Source organism: Myotis daubentonii, chromosome 3, assembly GCF_963259705.1.
Source record: "Myotis daubentonii chromosome 3, mMyoDau2.1, whole genome shotgun sequence".
Classification (NCBI taxonomy): domain Eukaryota; kingdom Metazoa; phylum Chordata; class Mammalia; order Chiroptera; family Vespertilionidae; genus Myotis; species Myotis daubentonii.
Window position 1 is genome coordinate 133,969,755 of NC_081842.1, and position 21,811 is coordinate 133,991,565.

At 43.9% G+C, this 21,811-nt stretch overlaps 1 protein-coding gene across 2 annotated transcripts in view; it reads right to left on the reverse strand.

The window, feature by feature from the left end:
- Positions 1 to 10,541: 10,541 nt before the first annotated feature.
- ELOVL2 (ELOVL fatty acid elongase 2) overlaps positions 10,542 to 21,811 on the reverse strand; it is an 84,242-nt gene continuing 72,972 nt past the window's right edge. For both annotated transcript variants that reach the window (XM_059688598.1, XM_059688599.1), the window contains 4 exons: positions 20,228 to 20,399; positions 17,274 to 17,398; positions 16,644 to 16,778; positions 10,542 to 13,018 (listed from right to left, as the gene is read on the reverse strand). In XM_059688598.1, the coding sequence (XP_059544581.1) occupies positions 12,893 to 13,018; positions 16,644 to 16,778; positions 17,274 to 17,398; positions 20,228 to 20,399 (558 nt within the window). In that variant the 3' untranslated portion in view covers positions 10,542 to 12,892. The remainder of the gene's footprint in view (positions 13,019 to 16,643; positions 16,779 to 17,273; positions 17,399 to 20,227; positions 20,400 to 21,811) is intronic.

Sequence of the window (21,811 nt, forward strand, 5' to 3'; positions counted from 1 at the left end):
ATGCATCAAGCTCCTTCCCTGTCTCCTTTCCCTGCCCCTGTTTTCAGTAAACCACCTCTTTTCAATCTGTTTTACTTCTTCTCTTGATTTCTGTATTGGGGCTGTGGGGGCAAGAACCTCATTTGCCAGTGATACAAACAGCCAACAAACAGGTATTCCAGAAACACTCTACCTAAATCTGTTCAGTCTGCTAGACCAAAACACCACAGACCTGGCGACACAAACAGCAGAAACTAAATTCTCACAGTCTGGAGGCCAGAAGTCCCAGGTCAGGGTGCCAGCATGGCTGGGTGAGGGCCGTCTTCCTGGTTCATAGCCATCGCCTTCTCTCTGCGTCCTCACACGGTGGAAGGGCTAGAGCTCGCTGGGCATTAATCCTGTTCATCAGGGTACCATTCTCATGACCTAATCAGCTCTCAGAAGCCCACCTTTAATATCATAACATCAGGCATTAGGATTTCCGCACATGAATGTTAGGGTGACACAAACATTCGGCTCACGGCAATAGGCCGCCTGCATGGCAGGAGGAGCCGCTCCTTATTCCAAGGATCACCTCGACTGAGGTTCATCTCTCAACAGAGCTTACCAGACCATAAGGGAAACTCTCTTGTCCACAGCAGGACCAGCAAACTTCAAAGATGAGCAGTAAGTGAGAAAGGCCCCTTTGAAGGCCCCGAGAATGGAAGGCCAGAAATGGAAGACGGTGGAGGAAATAAGTGGTCCCTACATCCACTTTGGCTCTAAAAATAAAGGAATTCTGGTGTCTAGTAATAAGGCTTGAAACCAATTTAAATTTATGCCAGAGCAATCATGCGGGGTTAGTTGCACAGAAGGTTGTATTTCAGAATAATCTCAGATGTGTAACAAGAACTGCTTTGGCTGAGACAACTGGCATAAGTTGTGGCCATAGCTAGGTGCATTGCACTCAAACATCTGGAATACCAGTTCAGGCCCACCCTTTTTCCTATTCTTTGAGTATGAATTGAACAGTTAGTTTCTTTGGTAAGAAACATATTGACTCAGAGTTTTGTTTGTTTGCATTGTCTGTTAGGGAACCCAACACAGACCTCTCCTTCCTTACCACCCACGGGACTCAGAGAAACTGGCTGGGAAGTGGAACTTGCAGTAGACAAGTAAATCAGTAGACAGCAGGCTCCGAGAGAAAGCAAAGTGGTGGATTTCCCATAGCACTTGAGAAAGAAATGGGAGTCAGTATTGCTTCCATATTCCAGGATGGGTGACCGCCAAGGAGACATCTGGGTTACACTTATTTCTAAGTCATTCTCTTCATAAGCCCTCCATTGAGTTGAGATAATAAGGGATGTTTTATATTTCTTCCAGATTAAGACCATAAAAACATTTTTACATAAATTGTTCTCAAATAATTCCCAGTTCCGTATTGTCTTAGCTCCATCATTTCAACTGAGGTGCATCATGTCAACTACCTGAGACTGTGGGAGACTATCACCCCCTGTGAAACGGGCCAGCACTGTGCTTCTGAGGGCCCACATACAATTAGGCACTAATCGTGTCTCTTTGGTGATTATGAAGCTGGGTTCTTGGAATCTTGGCACTATTTTCCTCCTCTGTAGCCCAGGTTTGTCTTCTTCAGGGAATGAGGGCAGTGGTGCTATCGGCCCATTCTGTGTTTTGGGGTGAATATAAAGAGCAGACATTCAGAGGAGCTGACGGGAATTGTAACAAGGACTCTCTGACTTTTATTCTCATTACTGCTTCCTGCCCTAGTTCCTGTCTTTCCTCTACTTCAAGAGTCACCTACCTGCTGATGAAGATAATGTCAAAGCCACTGGCAGAAGGGTGAGCAGCCTCATGCTTCACTCCACATCTCTTTGATGTTTCTTACGATGAGCACGCTCTGGTCTGAACCACTGGTCAGTGTCTTTGATGGCCCTCCTACCACACAGGTCTTCTCCATTTGAACTGTATCTCTAAGAGCCAAGCTGTGAGTGGATTCTCAGCTGCTCCCTGAAAACCAAGCATTCACGAGAGAAATTCCCTGACCTGAATTTCCATAAATACATTCTGATCCACACTGTAGTTATTCTCATTTCCACTTCACAGTAAAACAACAACAACACATAGCCAGACTTCTAATTGGAGAGAAGACAGACCACCCAAGGACCTCAGAACCATAAACAAATGACAGTGGTGAATTTCCTCAGCTTTCTTTTTACCTCACATATGCCAAACTTAGTGGAAGAAGCCAGCAACCTGGAAATACCATCAGGTATGAACAGCAGGAACAAAAGCCCCAACAAAAGCATGGACAGAAGACTGTAGCCTGGTCAGACAGAAGACTTTTACACAATAGCTGCTTTGCTCCAGCTGAATGCCACAGATCCTGTCTATAGCCTCCTCCCCAGTCATGCAAGCAAAGGTGGAGTGAGAAGCCTAGACTTCCACCTACACAAATATCTAATGGGGGTCCCAACATCAACCTCCCCAACTGCCTGGTGTGAGAGAGAGTTGAGTAGAGCGAGGACTTTCATCTTGGTTGGTAATGAGGCCTCCCGTCCACACAGTGTCAGTGGAGACCATGTGGAGAGCCTCTAGTTACACCCAGACGCTTTCTCCCTCTCTGCCATGGTGGTCAGAGGAAGACGAATGAGAGCCAATGACTTTCATCAGCACCCAGCGCTAATGAAGCCTTTCCGTTTTCCACTGGGCCACTGGATTGATTTCCTTTGTGGCTCAGGCATTTTCTATTGTTATAACAGAATATGGTGGCTTTGTAGTGTGTCAACTTGGCTAGACTGAGCTACATTTCTCAGAATCCCTGCTCCTCTATGTGTAGAGGGCCGCCTGGGAGGCACGTAGGCATTTTCTTATAATTATTGTCAGCTGAACTCAGAGCATAGGCAGAGCCACGCCCTGGGAACATGCTTCCCCAATAAGGCTGGACATGTTAATCAGGCAGGGGCGGAACTAGATATGTAAATCTAGGCCTTTAAAATAAACCTGCTGTGTGGCTCAGCCCGCTTTTTGCCGCCTCTCCATCAGAGAGGATGGCGCCCACCTGGCCCCAGCTTAAAATCTATTTCTGCGTCTTGGTCTTTCTTTAATTCCTTAATCCCCAGCTCCTCCACTCAGCAAATGGACTGTTTCCTTTTCCATGCGGGACATGGAGAAGAGAGAAACAGCCCCCCACACTATGTTTCTTTTTAGAGTGGGCCACAGAGAGTCCAGTGGGAGATTTGGAGGGCAGAGTAATGAGACTGCCACTTGGTGGTGAATTTGAGTTGTTGCCCATCTGCCAACTAGACTCCATGCTGGGGGGCAGCACCTAAGCCTGGGGCGGCTCCGCCCTTCTCTTATCCTCCCTGAGCTCCCCCTCCTGGCCAGGTGTGTGTGTAGCTCTGTGACACAGGCCAGGGGTGTGGGTAGCTCTGTGACACAGACCCTGGCTTCTGCAGGACACTCTCATCACCAAGGTGGAAGGCAATGACACTGCTGGGTTTCAGTCTGTCTTCCTGGGCTCCGGCTCATGCTGTGGTTCTGGTTTGCTCTTGATCTCCCCCACTCTACATCCATCCTCCCTTCCCAACTGCCTCCCCTGTGGACTTCAGTTTCAACATCAGACACGATGACGACAGCCTTCAGAGGCTGCTCGATCACTCCCACAACCACAATGTCAAATCCCTGCACATCCATGTGCATCTCCCCTAGACCCTCTGCTTCTCCGAGTCTGAACCCTAAGACATAGGGCAATATAGTCTTTTGTTACCACAAGGAGAAAAAACTTAAAATATATTTCAAAAGTATAATTATTCACACACTTAACGATGTCATTTCAATTGTTGTTGTTATTTTTTTCTCAAGTCAGAAACAGTAGTAGATTGATGTTATGAGCTGACTGAGGAATAACTAGTGGTCTCAGCATTCACATTCAGTCTCCATGTAAACGATGTGAGCGTGTGTATCCTGGCCTGTATAACAGTTATCGTACATAGCGCTTTCTTATCGATGGCTGTGTTTTCCCACTAGGAGGTGTCCACTATACCCAAGCTCCAAACCCTGGGGCAATGCATGGCACATGGGAGGCACTCAAGAATACTTGTTGAAAGAATGGCGACTCCCATTAGAATTGTGTTTACCTCTGGAATTTCCTTGAACAAAGTTCGTGCCTTGGCTATTTGGAGAATTGCTCACCCATCAAAACTAAGTTCAGGCATTACCTTCTTTAGGAAGTTTTCTTGGTAAGCTGTTTTCAATATTTCTATTATTTTATAACTAAAGTAGAGGCCTGGTGCACAAAATTCCTGCACTTGGGGGGGGGGGGCCCTCAGCCCGGCCTGTGTCCCCTGGGAGCCTTCAGAGGATGTCTGACTGACGGCTTAGGCCTGCTCCCCACGGGAAGTGGGCCTAAGCTGTCAGTTGAACATCCTTAGCATTGCTGTGGAGGCAGGAGAGGCTCCCACCACCGCTGCTGCACTCACCAGCCATGAGCCAGGCTTTTGGCTGAGTGGTGCTCCCCCTGTGGGAGTGCACTGACCACCAGGGGGCAGCTCCTGTGTTGAGCGTCTGCCCCCTGGTGGTCAGTGTGCATCATAGTGACCGATCATTCCGCTGTTCGGTTGATTTGCATATTAGTCTTTTATCATATAGGACTAGAGGCCCGGTGCACAAAAATTTGTGCACTCAGCGTGGGGGGAAGGAGGGTCCCTCAGTCTGTGCCCATTCACAGTCCAGGACCCCTTGGGGGATGTCCATCTGTTGAATTAGGCCCACTCCCTGGGGGATCAGGCCTAAGCTTGCAGTCAGACACCCTTCTGGCAGCCAGGGAGCCCTCGGGGGATGTCCAACTAAAGGCTTAGGCCCACAAAGGATAGGGTCTAAACCATTAGTTGGACATTCTTAGTGCTGCTACAGAGGTGGGAGAGGCTCCTGCCACCACCACTGTGCTGGCCAGCCATGAGCCAGCTTCTGACTGAGTGGCACTCCCATATGGAAGTGCACTGACCACCAGGGGGCAGCTCCTGCATTGAGCATCTGCCCCCCTGGTGGCCAGTGCGCATCATAGCAACCGGTCATTCTACCGCTCAGTCAATGTGCACATTAGTCTTTTATTATTATTATATAGGATGTCCCTATTTCCCCCCTTTTGCCCCCTCTACCCAGCTCTTGCCCCCCCACTTCTCTCTGGCCATCACCATACTGTTGTCTGTGTCCATGGGTTGTGCATATATTTTCTTTGGCTATTCCCTTCTTTAAATTCACTTCTTTAAATTTTTATTTTCAGATAAGTGCTTATAACTGCACTATTATATATTTTCTATTATATCATTTAGAATTAAGATAGTTTTTAATTGAACACTTGTAAATTTTAGCACAATTTGATAAATTATGCTAGAAGCAATTAGGAGCGTTTTCATGTAATGCAAATACATTTCAATTAATATTTTATTAATTTTTAATTTTTTAATACTTTAATTTGAAATAATCTCATACATGTAAAATAAACTATAAAATACTGCAGCATATTATATGTACCCTTCACCCAATTTCTTAGGTGTTAATAATTTAAACATAACCATTATACACCTAACAAAATTTGGAATATATTTTTCTTATAATCTCTTTAATGTTACTTAACCCATTTACTTTGTTTTTGTTAATCTTCACCCAAGGATACTTTTCCATTGAATTTTAGAGAGAGTGAAGGGAAAGGGAGAGACACATGGATTGGTTGCCTCCTGCACATGCTCTGATAGGGACTGGGGATCAAGCCAGCAACTGAGGTACATGCCCTTGACTGGAATCGAACCTGAGACCCTTCAGTCCACGGGCTAATGCTCTATCCACTGAGCAAAACAGGCTGCAGCTTAATTCATTTACTTTTAATCTATATGTGTCTTTATATTTAAAGTGGGTTTTGTTTTTGATTCACGCTCATAATCTGTCTTTTAATTGCTGCATTTATGCCACTGACTTTCAGAGTGCTTACTGATAGAGTTACTGCCATATCAGGCGGCTTCTGGGCCTTCTGGGGCCGGGCTGCCTTGCCACCCAGGGTCTTAAGAGCATTTTTTTTTTTTTTTTTTTTTTTTTTTTTTTTTTACAAATGAACACAGTGAGGTGTCACACACCTTTTTTTTTTTCTTTTAACTTTTTAACATGAGGCACAAAAAAAGATTCTCTTCATGTGTGCTGTTTTACCGCTACAGGCTGAGGGGAGAATGGCTTCCAGGGAGCAGCCTCGAGGCAATCACGGCCCCCACCACCTGGGACGGAGGAAGGGGAGGCTGCAAAATGGCCTCATCCGAGCTCAGATGGACGCCTGCTCCAGGGGCTGCCCTGGACGTTCCCTGTATCTACGGCCCGAAAGCAGGCTGAGCCTTTGAGGGAACCGTCTGCCCCAAGCCTTCCGTCTTGTCAGGGCTAAAGTCTCACTCTTCCTATCGTCCAAGTGTAGCAGCCGCTTAAAATCTAAGGGGTGACCCCAGAACCAAACCTCGTCTGTGCCATGAACGTGAGGCCTGGCTGCCAGGGGGTGGGCATGACTTTAACAGCCAAGATGAGGGGAAGGGAATAAACTACGTGCAACCACAACATCTGAAGTAATATTTACATTTGAAAACCTGGGCCGGGAAGCTTGGAATGGCATCGCGGCTGGGCGACCTGCCCTTGTCCTTCACTTGCCTGAAGCCGCACCTCCTCTACCTTGCGCTCCTCTCCCGCCGCTTGCATCCTGAGGTGAACACCCGGCCTCAGCACCAGGTCTCTCCCCCCTCTCCATACACAAACATGGCACCGCCTTGTGCTTACCCACGCCCCCTGCCTTTCCATACAGAAAATGGCGCCTCCCACCTTGGGCTTAAGCCTCCAGGTGAAGAGCTGCCTCCCACTTCCTGACACGAGGCCGGATTGGGTCCCCAGGCGGCGATTCAGCCCGGCTTCTGGCTGGTCTTCTGGGGCCAGGCTGCGTCGCCACCTGGGGACCAGATCAGGTCCCTGGGTGGTGACGCAGGCCGGCTTCTGGGTCTTCTCCGATCACTGATCACTGGCTGGTGATCGGTGATCAGAGAAGCCGGGCAGGGCAGGGAAGAGGCGGCTGCTGGTGTCCACCTCTTCCCTACCCCGCCCGGCTTCTCCAATCACTGGCCGGGGGGGGGGGGGGGGTGGGCAAAGGTGGCCCGGTTCTCTGACCATGGGCCGGGGGGCAGGGCGACCTGCCCAGGGCCGCCTTTGCCCTGCCACCCAGTTCTTGGCTGCTGCCTGGGTTTCCGATCACCGTCAGTGGCAGGCGGCTTCTTCTGTCCTTCCCCTTTTGCCTCCCAGCATTGCGCCTATGTATGCAAATTAACCGCCATCTTTGTTGGCAGTTAATTTGCATATCACCCTGATTAGCCGATGGGAAGCGTAGCGAAGGTACAGTCAATTACCATGTTTGTCTATTATTAGATTAGATGTTTCTCCATCTACTTTACCAGACTATGGACTCTAAGGGCAGATATTTCATCTGGGTCCCTTCTGTTCCCTAGTGTAATATACAGCACTAGACAAGGTAGACTCAATGAAATTTTCTTATTTACTTATATATTTTTAAATTGATTTGAGAGAGAAAAAGGAAGAAACATTGATGTGAGAGAGAAACATTGATGTGAGAGAAACATTGATTGGTTGCCTCCTGTATGAGCCCTGACCAGGGATTGAACCTGCAACCTGGGCATGTGCCCTGATGGGGAATCAAACCCTCAACCCTTTGGTGCACAGGACGATGCTCTAACCAACTGAGCCACACCAACCACAGCTCAGTGAATTTTTCAATTAAACATTACTACTTCCAGAATTTATCAAAGCCCCTTGGACTAAGTAGCTTTTTTTTAAAAAAAGGCTAGTTGTATATGAAGTATGTTAGGTAGAGTGGTTAAGTCTTTCAGATAAATTTGCAACTACTAATATTTGTTACTAGGGTCATAGCCAACAGGAATGTTAAGTTCATTTCCCTCTTAGCATATGACATCAGCCTGGGCAAAACTGCAGAGTTTCTCCTTCTGATGTTCAGTGCTCAGGAGTCACAGATTAGGGGTCAGCTAGGTCAATGGCTGAAGGCAAAAGGCTTAGTGGTATCTGGGGCAAATACAAGAGCATAGGCACCATCTCAAGACTGTGTGCCCAGACCTTGGAGGGCCCCTACTATGGTTGGGCTTTGCCTGAACACCAAACGGGACCTGGCCTCAGACTCAGTCATAATGGGCTCCTATGGGTTGCTTCCTAAGAGCCATAATGACTGCGTTTACCAACTGCTCAGTGAGCGTGAGGGTTTTAGATTTACTTGTCCTCCTGGTGTCACTCCAATGTTCCCTCAGCCCAGTTTCCCAAGACAGAAAATTGACATACAAATCAATAGCTTTTTTCCCCTCCATGACCGAGTCATGCTCACTGAAGGTCAAGGGATATCTTAGGCCTTAGGGGACTGTAGTTAGTCTTGGAAGAGTGATTGTGTGCCCTGGAGTGGAAATCTTCCTTAAATACACGAATGTAATTTAACTTGATTTTGAAGAAAGCCTGCTGAAATAAAAACACATACTGAATTTTTCTTTATATAAAGAAACTATGGAACTTATCTAGGTGAACATTTATCATGTATAAACAGCTTTTAATTTGCAATGATGGTTATTAGGCCTTGCCATTAAGACATAGAATTTACCTTTTATTCTTAAGCACAAAGTTTTAATGACTCGGTTCCACCCTGTTTAAAATAATGAAAGCCTACTCTGGCCAGGTGGCTTAACTGGTTGGAGTGTCATCCCGAGACACCAAGGTTGCAGGTTCGATCTCTGGTCGGGGCACATACAAGAAGCAACCAATGCATGCATAAAGTGGAACGACGTTTCTCTTTCTTCCTTCCCCTCTCTAAAATCAATAAACTACAAAAAAAAAAAAAATGAAAGCCCTTTAGGTTAAGAGAAGGCTCTTGAAAATGTCCACTCTTGACTCCCATACCCTAGCTGCTATTCAGATCGTTAGCATGAAATTTCCCTCTTCAGTGCCACCATCCACTCCCTCTTCCCTCCTGCCTTTCCTTAATATATCCTGCCCACCCTGCCTACTATCCAGGAATTTAAACAACTTCATAAGCAGGCTTTGAACACATCTTTTATAGCTATTTTTGGATTTGTGTCTTGTTCTCCTTAACATCACATTCAAAACTCTACTCTCTGCATTGACACTGCCAATCTTTGATCCTGCCCACAACCTTGACTTCAGTCTCTCCCAAGCTCCACCATGGTCAAGTCTCAGCTCATGCCCACTCCTGAATGCCTGTCTAGGCTCTAGCCCTGGGCTCCAGTATCATACAGTGTTGTCTGTGCCTAATTGAGTCTCCTTAACCAACCTAGTGCTCCTTCCAGGTTATTCTGTATATTTGATTGTTTGTTATACCTTTACTAGTAGCCCTGCGCATGAATCCGTGTGTCAGTAGCTCGCTGCTGCCCTCCAGTAGCTCTCTGCCCATGCCCTCCTGTAGCTCCCCCCACGCCCCCCTCATAGCTTGCTGCCCTGCCCCCTCCTGTAGCTCACTGCTGCCCTCCTGTAGCTCTATGCCTGCTGCCCTGCCCTCCTGTAGCTCCCTCCGCCCACCCCCCCTGCTCCCCCCCTTATAGCTTGCTGCCCTGCCCCCTCCTGTAGCTCTCTCCACCCACTTGTAGCTCGCTGCCACACCCTCCTGCTGATCCGTGATCTGGTCCTTACACGGTCAGTCAGTCAGTCGTTATGCTTCATGGCATAACGACCATTTGCATATTACATCTTTATTACATCCTCTGCTTATCTAACTGGTCTTAGATTTTCCTTGCGAATGACTACTTTCTGAAATAGTTTAACTTGATGAGTACTATGTAATGGCAGTAATGTCACATAAAGAAAAGCTCATTGCTTATTGAAACGAAGGAGAAATTAAATGCCTAAAATGAATTGCTAAAATATTACTTTATTGTTTAAAAAATCCTGAAGAATAGGTCATTTGAAATCCCATGCAGACACACATTTTAACCAGGTAAGAAAAATCACAATATGCTTTACTTTAGTGTAAAAATCAATTTATTATACAACAATCATACAGAATGCTTTTTATCTATCTACAAAGAAAAATGGCTTCTCCTGCCTCCCTGGACACCCCAATCATGATACTATGTTCTTACGATATAAGTACCTTTAAAAGAAAACAACGAAGTGATAGTCTTATTTTCCAAATAAGGAAGCCCCCCCCCCCCGAAACATCATGAGATGACATGGAAATATTAGAAAGAACCAGACGGTCTCTTACAAAGTGCTGCTCTGCCCGTCACAGTGTATGCCATTCTGCCTTAAAATAAAAATACCTTTCCCATGGGAATGGGGAGGACTTTGTCCCCCAATATGACAAGTAATACAACATATAGTTTTGAAGGGAAGAAATGTCTATATGTAATTCCATTAAGTAAATGTTTTATTCTGTTAGTTTAAAAACTGGGTGAATTAAGAGATATGCCTATAAGTGTTTTCATTCCTAGAAGAGGAAATTCATTTAGGAAAATCAGTTTTCCATTTTTCTTTTAAACAGATGACACAGATTTTTAAAAATAGTTTTGTTTTTAGGAAAATCACATTAAAAGTAAACATTGTTTTTTTTTTAAGTTGTGACACTTTAATGACTCAATTTTTGTGGCTAAGATTTCATAGCTCTGTGTAATTTAACTGGCCCTTGAATGGTTTAAGGCTACAGGTGTTTATCAAGCTTTTCTAGGGCTAAAGACCAATGGGAAATAAGCATCCTGAAACCTCCAACTAAACTGAGCTTGAAAGTGTCAACTACCCAACCTCTCCCTTTGATCCGAGAGGTTCCCGCACCCTGCCCAGGGAGCACCTTGGCTGTGTCACTGCTGAACAGTGGCTGCTCCTTGCTCTGCACATATGAGAGCATCTAGAACTGCAGCTATGGCAGAATAACAAGCTGAGTAAGTGAATGACCAGTGCTGTCTGCCTTCTCTCATCTTCACCTGGAATGTACTTGGAGAACAGATGTTAGCCCACGTCTGAGACCTAAAACTGAACTTGAGCTCAGTTGCTCAAGGGCTGTCTCCTTGGTCCAACTTGTGCTAGTCAGAGAGGAGCAGTAACAGTCATGCTCGAAGTTAGCCCTTGTTTTAAAATGAGTTTTTAGGAGAGAACAATCTTTAACAAACACAGTTATAATGTGATGGAAGTGGGATTAAGTACCCTGGAGCAAGTCAGTATTAGAAAACTATTTAGAAAAATAAACCTAAGGTAGGTGGGCATCAGCTTGAGATGTCTGTCCAACAGAAATGGGTCAACAAGTAGAGAAGGGAAGGTTACAGTCCAACCCTTTCCCAGGGACCCTAGTCTAAGCTCAGTCCCTGTCCACCAAGGGCCGGGATCCCAAGTGGGTAGTTTACATGAAAGAGAAGACAGAAAAGTCAGCACGATGTCAGTGTACAATGTCAGTACAAAAGTTAGTGCTTTTATTTTTTAAACAGGAAAAACACTTTAAAAACTAGAGCTCAGAAGAAAAAAAAAAAAAAAGGCCAAAAAGGGCAGCAAGGCACTCCCAGACAGGCTGGAGTGCGCTGGGGCAATGGTGACAATGCCTTCCTGGCACTAAAGCATTTGATGTCAACGTTATGACCTAAAACATTTCAAAAAGTAGGTGTAGGGGATAACAACACGTTCACAGGGTATAAATCATCATCAAGTCTTCAAAAAATACCCCTTTTCCGGTCTTGGTACAATGGACAGTGAGTAACTGCCCACACTGGAGCAGGACGGAACTGTCCAGTAACGACTTCTGTGCTTTTGTGCCGGGTTCTTGGTCCAGATTGCATTGCAGAGCCGGGAAAGGAGGGCTGAGTTTGCCAAATCGGCACTTTTTGGCCTGGCTCTTTACCAGCCCACGGCTCAGTGTTGAAATCTTTCTATCATCCTCCGATTTTTAGTTACCATTTTCAAAAATTTAACCTGCATAAGACTGATAGCAGGTATTAAGGAATAATATTCACAAACGGGTTCAATGTCTCTTCCCCCCAGAGCTCTGAGTTCTGATGTATGTATGTCCCAGTGGCGTATCCTTCTAAGAAAAGGGCAGACTGGACGTGAGTCCTTGCTCAGAAAGCAACGGGCAGCCAGGTTTAGCTCCTGCTTTTGAACACTGAGCACTGTGTCTGTCTATATCCTAACCGAGGCAACTTAACATGAGAGGTAGACACGAATAATCAAGGAAACCAAATTAAAACTGAGGAACAACTATTCAAAGCCCCTGAGCTATGAGGATTTGGCAGAGGATTTTTTTCTCAAGTTTCATTACCACATCACTATGTTGAAAGTTAGGAGTGGCTGTGGGAATCTGACAGACACAGCCTAAAAGTTTTGTTAGATTTTACATTTACAATCCTCTTTTAATATCTTCTGGGGTTGACCCCTAAAGGAACAGAGGGACTAATTCCTTTATGCACTGACAATTATTGCTTCATGTAGATTAGAACACACCCTGTATCTGGGAGAGAACTAACATTTTCTTTTAAACATTTTCATGAGAACAAACTGTTAACTTTTTATTTGAAGACCTGCTGTGACAAACAGTGCCCTGCTCTCCGGCTGTGTGTGAGGCAGCGGAAGAGCTCCTGTGAGGGGCAGGCCTCGGGGAGGAGAGAAGGGGCGCCAGTGGGAGGGCTGCAGAGCTCACCTCAATGCTGACAGAAGCACTCAATTAACAGATTAACCTCATAGCAAGATATTAATACATTCTGGGTACAAATGATTTATAAACGCAAAGGAAGTTAGTGTATGCTATAGCATATATAATGTTCAATTCAGTCCTTGCCTGAGAGCAAGCGGATCTGTTAGGCCATTATATATGCTGTGTCTGCTGCTGATATTACTGAGCCTTCTTGTTCATCACTCCGTTAGCTGCAGTGAAGTAGGCTTTGGAGAATCCATTCTTCACTTCTTTCCCTGCTGGTAACTCTTTCGTCTCTTTCTTCATTGGCTTTTTTCGGTATGTCTGTAGGATGTGTACATTTTGAAGAGAAAACGAAAAGAAAAAGGATTCTTTAATAAGACATCTCTATAGTGGCATATAGTCTAAAACAGTGTATGATTTTCTTGGGTACTGGACTTCATAATAAGAATTCTTATCTTTACTATGACAATTTTAAAGCCTCAGGATCTACAGTAGCAGGGACATAAGGTAGTGACAGCTCAGGAGTGCTGAGCTTGCCTGGGGCATGGGCAGCCCAGACAGCCTGCCTAGGGACGCGGAGCAGCAAGTGATGGCGCTGCAGCTGTAAGAAAGGGCCCAGGGACAAATGTGGGGACTACAGTGAAGCTGTGAGAAACAGAGGGCTTATATTCTGCACGAAATGACTTTATGCATCTGTCAAAATCCATAGAATGTACAACACAAAGAGGGAAATGTAAACCCTGGACTATCTGATCTAATAAAGACGGAATATGCTAATTGACCCTCACACTGTCACAAAGATGGTGGCACCCACAGCCAACAAGGAGGAAATATGCAAATTGACTGCCCCACCCTCAAAGATGGCGGTGCCCACAACCAATAAGGAGGGAATATGCTAATTGACTGTCACACCCTCAAAGATGGCGGCACCCACAGCCACAAGATGGTGCGCCCAGTCCCCTCAGCCCCCCAGCTGCCCAGGGCCGCCCGAGGCACAGGTAACCAGGGCCGGCTGAGGCTTGCGCTGCCGGCAGTGGCAGCAGCAAAGGTGTGATGGGGGCGTTGCCTTCCCATAATCAAAGGGTTGCCTCTGTTCCTGAGGGCTCCTGGACTGTGAGAGGGGGCAGGCTGGGCTGAGGGACCCCTGCTCCAGTGCATGAATTTTCATGCACCAGGCCTCTAGTAGTTAATAATGTATCAATATTGGCTCATCAATTGTAACAAATGCAACACAATACTAAATGTTAATAGGGGGAACTCAAGGGGTAGAGGGGGTATGTGGGAATTCCGTACTATCTGCTCAGTTTTATAACCCTAAAACTCCTAAAAATAAGTCTATCAATTATTTTTTTAAAAAGCTTTTGTTTAAAAATAAAAATAGGGTGAAAACAGGACATTTGTATGAATTCTAATGAAAGGTTGTTTCTTTCACCTTATGAGCAAGTATTTATATATTCTGGGATTAGCATTTAATTTATTCTGCATTAGTTGCTTACATAGAAAGTATATATATTTAATTGAGGTATAATTGATATACATTATCTTAGTTTATAGGTGTACAACATGATTCAATATTTGTATATATTGTGAAATTATCACCACAATAAGTCTAGTTCACATCTATCACCACACAACTTTTTTCTTGTGATGAGAACATATATTTTTTAATCCTCACCTGAGGATATTTTTTCCATTGCTTTTTAGAGAGTGGAAGGGAGGGATAGAGGGTGAAGGAGAAAGAGAGGGAGAGAGAGAGAGAGAGAGAGAGAGAGAGAGAGAGAGAGAGAGAGAGAGAGAGAGAGAGAGAGAGATCTCAATGTGAGAGAGACACATCAATTGGTTGCCCCTGATCGAAACTGCAACTGAGGTATATGCCCTTGACCAGGAATCGAACCCAAGACCTTTCAGTGCTCAGGCCGACACTCTAACCACTGAGTAACACTGGCCAAGGCCTGTGATGAGAACTTTTAAGATCTACTATCTTAGCAACTTACAAATATGCAACACAGTATTATTAACTATAGTCACCATGCTATACATCACATCCCCATGACTTAAGGACATAATTAAACAAAAATACAATTCAAGTGAAAAAGTACTGTTATTTTAAAGTACTAGTACCTGGGACTTTGCTTAATTTGGGTTTTGGCATATCTTTGCTATTCTGACAAAATATCTAATCTCATCTCATTTTTATCTTTTTTATTTTTTAAAACAATGGTATTAAGGGTTAAGACTAAAAAATATACTCAACTTTAAAAGACTAAGATTCAATTGAATCAAGTAGAGTTAAAGCTCTGAGTGCCATTGGCGACCCCTGCTGGGCTCTGTGCTTCTCTTCAAGTTTCAACATTCAGCCCCTTACTCCACCCCCCCCCCCCCACACCCGCTACCCCACCCCCCATAGCTTTGTTTGGTTCTATCAATGCCTATTTCTTTAGAAATTCTCAAAGGAAACTTTTATCTCTTACAACAGACAAAGCCTAGCCAGTCTACTTTCAGAAACACAAGAGCTGAAAAACTGTCCAAAGTTCAGTTCCCACAGTTGTACTTTGTATAAAACACTACGGGTTGACTTTCAGCAAATGCAAATTAAAAAATCAGAAAACACTTGTATGTCTGAAGAAGAAGAAAATATAGCTGAATACAATTTCAAAAGTACTGTTTTGAATATAAATGTATGTTCTCATTTTTTTCATGAGGTTTTCTATTTCTCCAGCCCACAAAGGAGAGCAAATTAAACCGAAACCAGCCCGGCCAGTGTGTCTGAGTGGTTGAGCATGGACCTATAAATCAGGAGGTCACAGTTGGATTCCCAACCAGGGCACATGCCCCGATAGTGGGCTCAATCCCAGTAGGGGGTGTGCAGGAGGCAGCCAAACAATGATTCTCATCACTGATGTTTCTATCTCTCTCTCCCTATCCCTTCCTCTCTGAAATAAAAATATATTGAAAAAGTAAAAAAACACACAAACCTACAACCACCTGAGGCCTGTGCGGTTACCACTTTATCAGTTCTTGTATCACAGAGGTGCTTTGAAATTGCATTTTGAAGCTCTCCTCCCTTTAAATTGTTAATTAAAAAGAAAATAACACTTATCCTGCCTGGGTAGCTCGCTGGATGGAGCGTCATCTGTGGACCAGGTGACGGTTCTGTGTAAGGTCGACAGTTCTATTCCTGGTCAGGGCACATACCTAGGTTGTGGGTCTGTCCCGGTCGGGATGTTTACGGAAGCAACCAATCGATGTTTCTTTCATATCAATGCTTCTCTCTCTCTCTCTCTCTCTCTCTCTCTCTCTCTCTCTCTCCCCCCCCCTCTCCTCTCCCCCCCCTTTCCTCTCCCCCCCCCCTTTTTCACTCTCTAAAAAAAAAAATCAGTAAAAAACAAAAACATATCCTCAGGTGAAGATTAAAAAAAAAGAAAAAATGATACTCAAAAAAGTCAATGTGACCTTTGCACACTCGTTGCCTGAAAATAATGCTTTCCAAGGGAACAGTGAGTCTATACATCACAGTAGCTGATATGGAAACAATTTTTTAATATTAAACTCATTTAGCCCATGTTTTTCTTCATTCACATAAATTTCCTGGATCTGTCTTACTGTACACAGTGTTTAACTTTTTGACTTCAGGCTTTGGTAGCACAGTGCAACTGTAGGATACAAATGCATAATATCTGATAAACCTGTATATGTATACATTGAAAAATGTCTACAGAACGCCCACTCAACTGACACTGGGTAAGTTCTCCTCTGAGGAGGGCTTCCTTCGTTGGGAGGGCAGTTAGGGATGCAGGTTTCATTTTTACTTTGTGCATCTCTGTTATTTGAATTTATCAACAAACATGTGCTACTATAATATTTATTCAGTAAAATGAAACAAATATATAATGTAGAGGTGCACAGTCTCTTAGGTTTTACCACTGAACATTTACATTTAACTTACCTGGAAATAAAAATTTAAGAACAGGATGACTAGTGTAAGCATGTAAGAAGATTGGAAGATCAGACACCCGAAGGGGAAGCCACAGGGTTTCACGACAGCACTCATGGTGTGGGTGATGGTGAGCACGAACTGCACCTGGGAAGGGCAGGAAGGGCACCATGTGAGGGAGCCAGCCGAGCCACACACGGACCGCTGTGAAGTTTTGTACATCTAGAGATCAATTACTTTGACTCCTTAAATTGTGTAAGAATAAAACAAAAAACCGCTAAAGCAGCCTGCTATCCTATCCAGAAATGTTATTAGTAAGTAACTATAATTGCTCACTTAATTGCTCATTACTTTTCTCATGGAAAAGTAGCAGCTGAAATGATTTAACAACAACATTAATTTTAAAAGTATTGTCTACATTTCAAAGCAAGGAATAAGCTAATGACATACGCAAAGGACGTTTTAGCCTGCAAGGTTTCATTCTTAATAGGCCCTCTTTAGAGAAAAATAGGCATCTCTGTCACCCGTGGCAAAGCCGCTGACTTCTAGGAAGGCTGGGGTTGCTGTGACCTTTCCCCAACCCATGCGAATATGTAGGAACTTCACATGGAGAAGAGCTGAACGGAGGGAGGGCGGACATACCAGTTGAGCCTGGGTGAGGTATTTCTTCCACCACAGATACTTGTGCATCGACGGAAACACGGACAGTCCGTAGTAGGAATACATAAGAATGTGGATAAAACTGTTCAGAGTGGGTCCAAAGAAACCTATGAAAGTACCACACAGGAATTACTGCTCTTCCAGAAAGTAGGACTGTTCATTCTTTGTCAAGTGAGATCCTTCCTGCTCATCATGAAGATGAATAAGAAAATGACACTAACATTCACACGGACAAACTCCCTGATTACTGTGCCATCACTCCAGGATTCAGCAAGTCACCTAATAGGACTAAGCTGCATAGTGCTTAGAGTGCCAACCAAACTGGTAATTCTGTTGTGCAAAGGTTTTACTGTCCCTTTAACTCATTGCTAATCAGGGAGAAAAAAAAATGTTAGCTTAAAGCCAATGACAGAAGTATCTGCTTTAGCTAAATCTTCGATGAGCCATTCTGATTGGAGAAAGAGAGCCTTCAGCCCTGGCCGGTTTGGCCCTAGGACTGAAACCTAGGACTGAAACATCAGCGGGTTCGATTCCCGGTCAAGGGCACACACTGCGGTTGCAGGCTCCATCCCTGGCCCTGGTCCAGGGCACTTGTGGGAGGCAAGGGAGGCAACCAATCGATTGTCTCTCTCACATTGATGAATGTTTGTTTCTCTCTCTCTCTCTTCCCCCTTCTCCCTTCTCTCCACTCTCTATAAAAAAAAAAAAAATCAACGGAAAAAATATCCTCGGGTAAGGATAAAAAAAGAAAAGAAAGAGATCCTTCAGGACATGGTTGAAGAAGCTGCTCAAGAATCAAGGAAAATATGTTGCTCTTCATAATTAAGTTAATAAAATCTACCTGAAAGGAACCTAGGAACCAGGAGACGCTGGGGAAGGTGAGCAAATATGGGGGAGAAAGAAGAGCCAGCAGGATGAGGAAAGGCTGGGACTAAGGAGAGATGGATCAACTCATGGACTAAAGGACAAAGACTATGTAAAATCCGATTTTAGGGCATCTGCTGTGGTAGCTGTGCTGAAGCACTCCCCCAGCCCCTGCCACAATCTTCACGACATCCTCCTACACTGCCACCAGCATGGTGAATGGTGTTTCAGGACACCAAGGGAAGGAACAGTTCTATGTTGGTCAACTAAGGGTCGAAAGGATGTAGCTGTAAGAGGGAAGATGTCAGAAGGGATTATTTGCTGGAAACAGGGAACTCACTATTTATTATGAGGCTTAACTCAATCAATATGTGTACAGTGTTTACTAGTGTTCACTTTGGGCTGGGTACTGTTGTGTGTGTGAGCTTGGGGTCCAGAGGCCTGGTCTGCGAGCCATCAATCCTATTAAAAGATACTGTGGAGCTACACGACCCCCTATTAGCTAAGTTCCCTTGGATATGCTACTTTGACTTGGTAAATTTTTATTTTTCTCACCTGGAAAATGGGTATAATAATAATTATCTCTTAAGGCTTGTGGTAGGATTGAGATGTTATAATACTATATAAACTAAAAGGCACTGGTTAATTAATTTAAATTCTCTAGCCTGGTTTCCCAGTCCTGGGTTAGAGATCTGGATAGATAAATGCAAAGCAACGAGTAAGGAACAAGATGAGTAACACCATGCATCTAGTGTGTCAAGAAACACTGGCTGGAATAACTTGGTAGGGCACTTGAATTATATGAAAACACAAATACAGTTTCAGAGTACCAGGTACTCTGAGCTATATTAGTGATATTTTTTAGCCACCTGAGTTTTCATTTTCATCAATTAAAACTTTGTTGCTGCTTATAATTTTTATAATATTCTAGATTGAAGAGAAATTGTCTCACACGTAGTATTTTATTCATAGGAATTCTATGTCTTTATACAGTGATTATTTGAGACTCGCTTTATATGCTTAGTGATTTGTAATGAAACTGCTGACAATCATAAAAATAACCTGATCACTGTCCTTTGGTGTTGATTATAGTCTATATATTGATTACAGTGTAAGTCAATTATGGTCTTAATCACTGAACTCAAGAAACCAGATTCTGTCAGGCCAGGAGAGGTGGGGCAGCATTCTCTCTGCTCATGGTACCCCAGCAACTCCCTTCTTCAGACTGTGGGGTGAGTTTGCATCTTCACAGTCACTGATGTAGCCCAAAAATCCTTGGTGTTTTAAAAATTTCATCTCCACAAGATCCTAAATCCCAGCACAAGATAATTTTGACTTAAGTTTTAGCAATTCTGATTTTTCATAGACTATCCTTTAATTCTTGGGTATAAGACAATATCAGATAGAAAGTACTGCTCTCTCTAGCTCAGGGTTTCTCCAACTGCAGGTCATAACTGACCCATTAGTAAGTCAATGCAGTAAGATTGTCACCAACTTTTTGAAAAAGTGAGATAGAATTTGAAATAAAGGGACAGAGCCAGGCTAAATATTATCTCATGAAATTTTTGTTTCATTCAAAATAAATAGATATGAATGAGTGCGTAAAACATATTATTGTAGTTCTTAGTAAACAAAACAAGCCAATACTCTGGTGGGTCAGCAAGGTGGCTTTCATTTTTTTCAAAATGGAAAAACAAGCCCTAAAAGTTGAAATGACTCAATCTATACCACGGCCAAGTGGTGACTGAAAGGTGCCATTTCCTAGTATTTCTTCAGCCCCGGGTATTGGAGTAAAACTGCTCCAGCCAAGACATGTGCTTCTGGCCATTGGACATTTGGTGCACGAAAAAGAAAACATTTTTAAAATTTAAGGTAACACCCAGACTTTGCCAGTATCAGAGACCAGAAACGAAGGGCCACTGGCAAACATGTGCATTGCTGTGTGACAAAGCCGGCTATGCCATGGCCCCTCGTCCTCTCCTGACCTGCACGCAATGCTCAACACAGGAGACACGCTAGAGGCCTTGCAAGATCCATTACATAGAACTGAAAAAGTTAACAAAATCACTTACTTTGCCCACAAGGGATCCAGTTCAAAACACACCACCAGATGTTAAACATAGAGGCATGATGATATACATGAAGAAAAGTAATCTGACTGGTTTTTTTCCGCAAAACAAAGAAAATCGTGTCCAGGAACTCTATTAATTTGGAGAAGTAGTACCACCACAACACCTTGGCTACCTGTAAAAAATGTAAATGGGAAAAATAAAAGGTGAGCAATGAAAACGCGCCCGCCCTGCCCTCCCGCTCAGCATTCTGTGTCCTGCGCCCCACAGCATGCATTTCTGTCAGACTACCGAGAGAGCGTCTGCCTGGCGTCTCTGCCTCCATTGTTCCTTATTCCCAGCATTCCAACCTGCTCTAGTATCATCTTTCCAAAATTCGTGTCTGATCAAGCTACTCTCCTGCACCTACAGAACCAATGCATACTCTTAAAAAAAATATATATTTTATTGATTTTTTACAGAGAGGAAGGGAGAGGGATAGAGAGTTAGAAACATCGATGAGAGAGAAACATCTATCAGCTGCCTCCTGCACACCCACTACTGGGGATGTGCCCACAGCCAACGTACATGCCCTTGACCGGAATCGAATCTGGGACCCTTCAGTCTGTAGGCCGTCGCTCTATCCACTGAGCCAAACCGGATAGGGCTGCATACTCCTCTTAAAACCACCCTTCTGTGGAGCTCTAACTTTTTCCTTTCTCAGGCTGAATCAACTGCTTCTTCATGTATATTCCCCAACTATTTTATGCCTCTTTTAATAACCACATAAAGCATAGTCAGTGTTATGAATCTATCTTTCCCAAAAGACTGCCAATCACTTGAAGACAGAAACTGTCTTGCCTTTGCTCAGGGCCTCACACTCAACAGATCACTACTGTTGGTTACGCTAGATTTCACTTGTTATCTATTCCTCTAATGTACATTTGTGTCTCCTAACATCATACTACCCGGGAGCAGTCCACGACTATTCCTTCCTCGCCTCTTCCTTAAACTAAAAGGTTCAAAATCAAGATGCTTTTCTTCCTCACTGGCAGTAGGTTGTGAGCACCACTTCCCTTCCCTCCGAGCCCCTCAGCACTCACATGCCAACATGAGAGGAGACACTATATAACAGGAACTTTGAAATTAGGATACATGCTATCTATTCTCAGGAAGATAAGGTGCGGTGGCTTCTTATGTTTGAGGTAACAATAAATCTTCAAAATATTAATCCAAAAAAATTAAACCATAAATAAAAATAATACATACATGCAACAATGACCTTTGGAGGACTGTAAAGTATCCCAATGTGTATTGGTCTGTGATGAGATATCAGAAATAAAATGGGTGTAGAGATAGCGATATATCTTCCTTTTTTCTTTTTTGCATTTTTGCTTTGAAGGTGCTTTAAAAATGTACATGTTAAAGATTTTAATTAAAAGGATTTCCACTGAATGCAGACTGGTGCAGCCACTATGGAAGACAGTATGGAGTTTCCTTAAAAAACTGAAAATGGAACTCCCATTTGACCCTGTGATCCCACTTCTAGGAATATATCCCAAGAAACCAGAAACACCAATCAGAAAGGATATATGCACCCCTATGTTC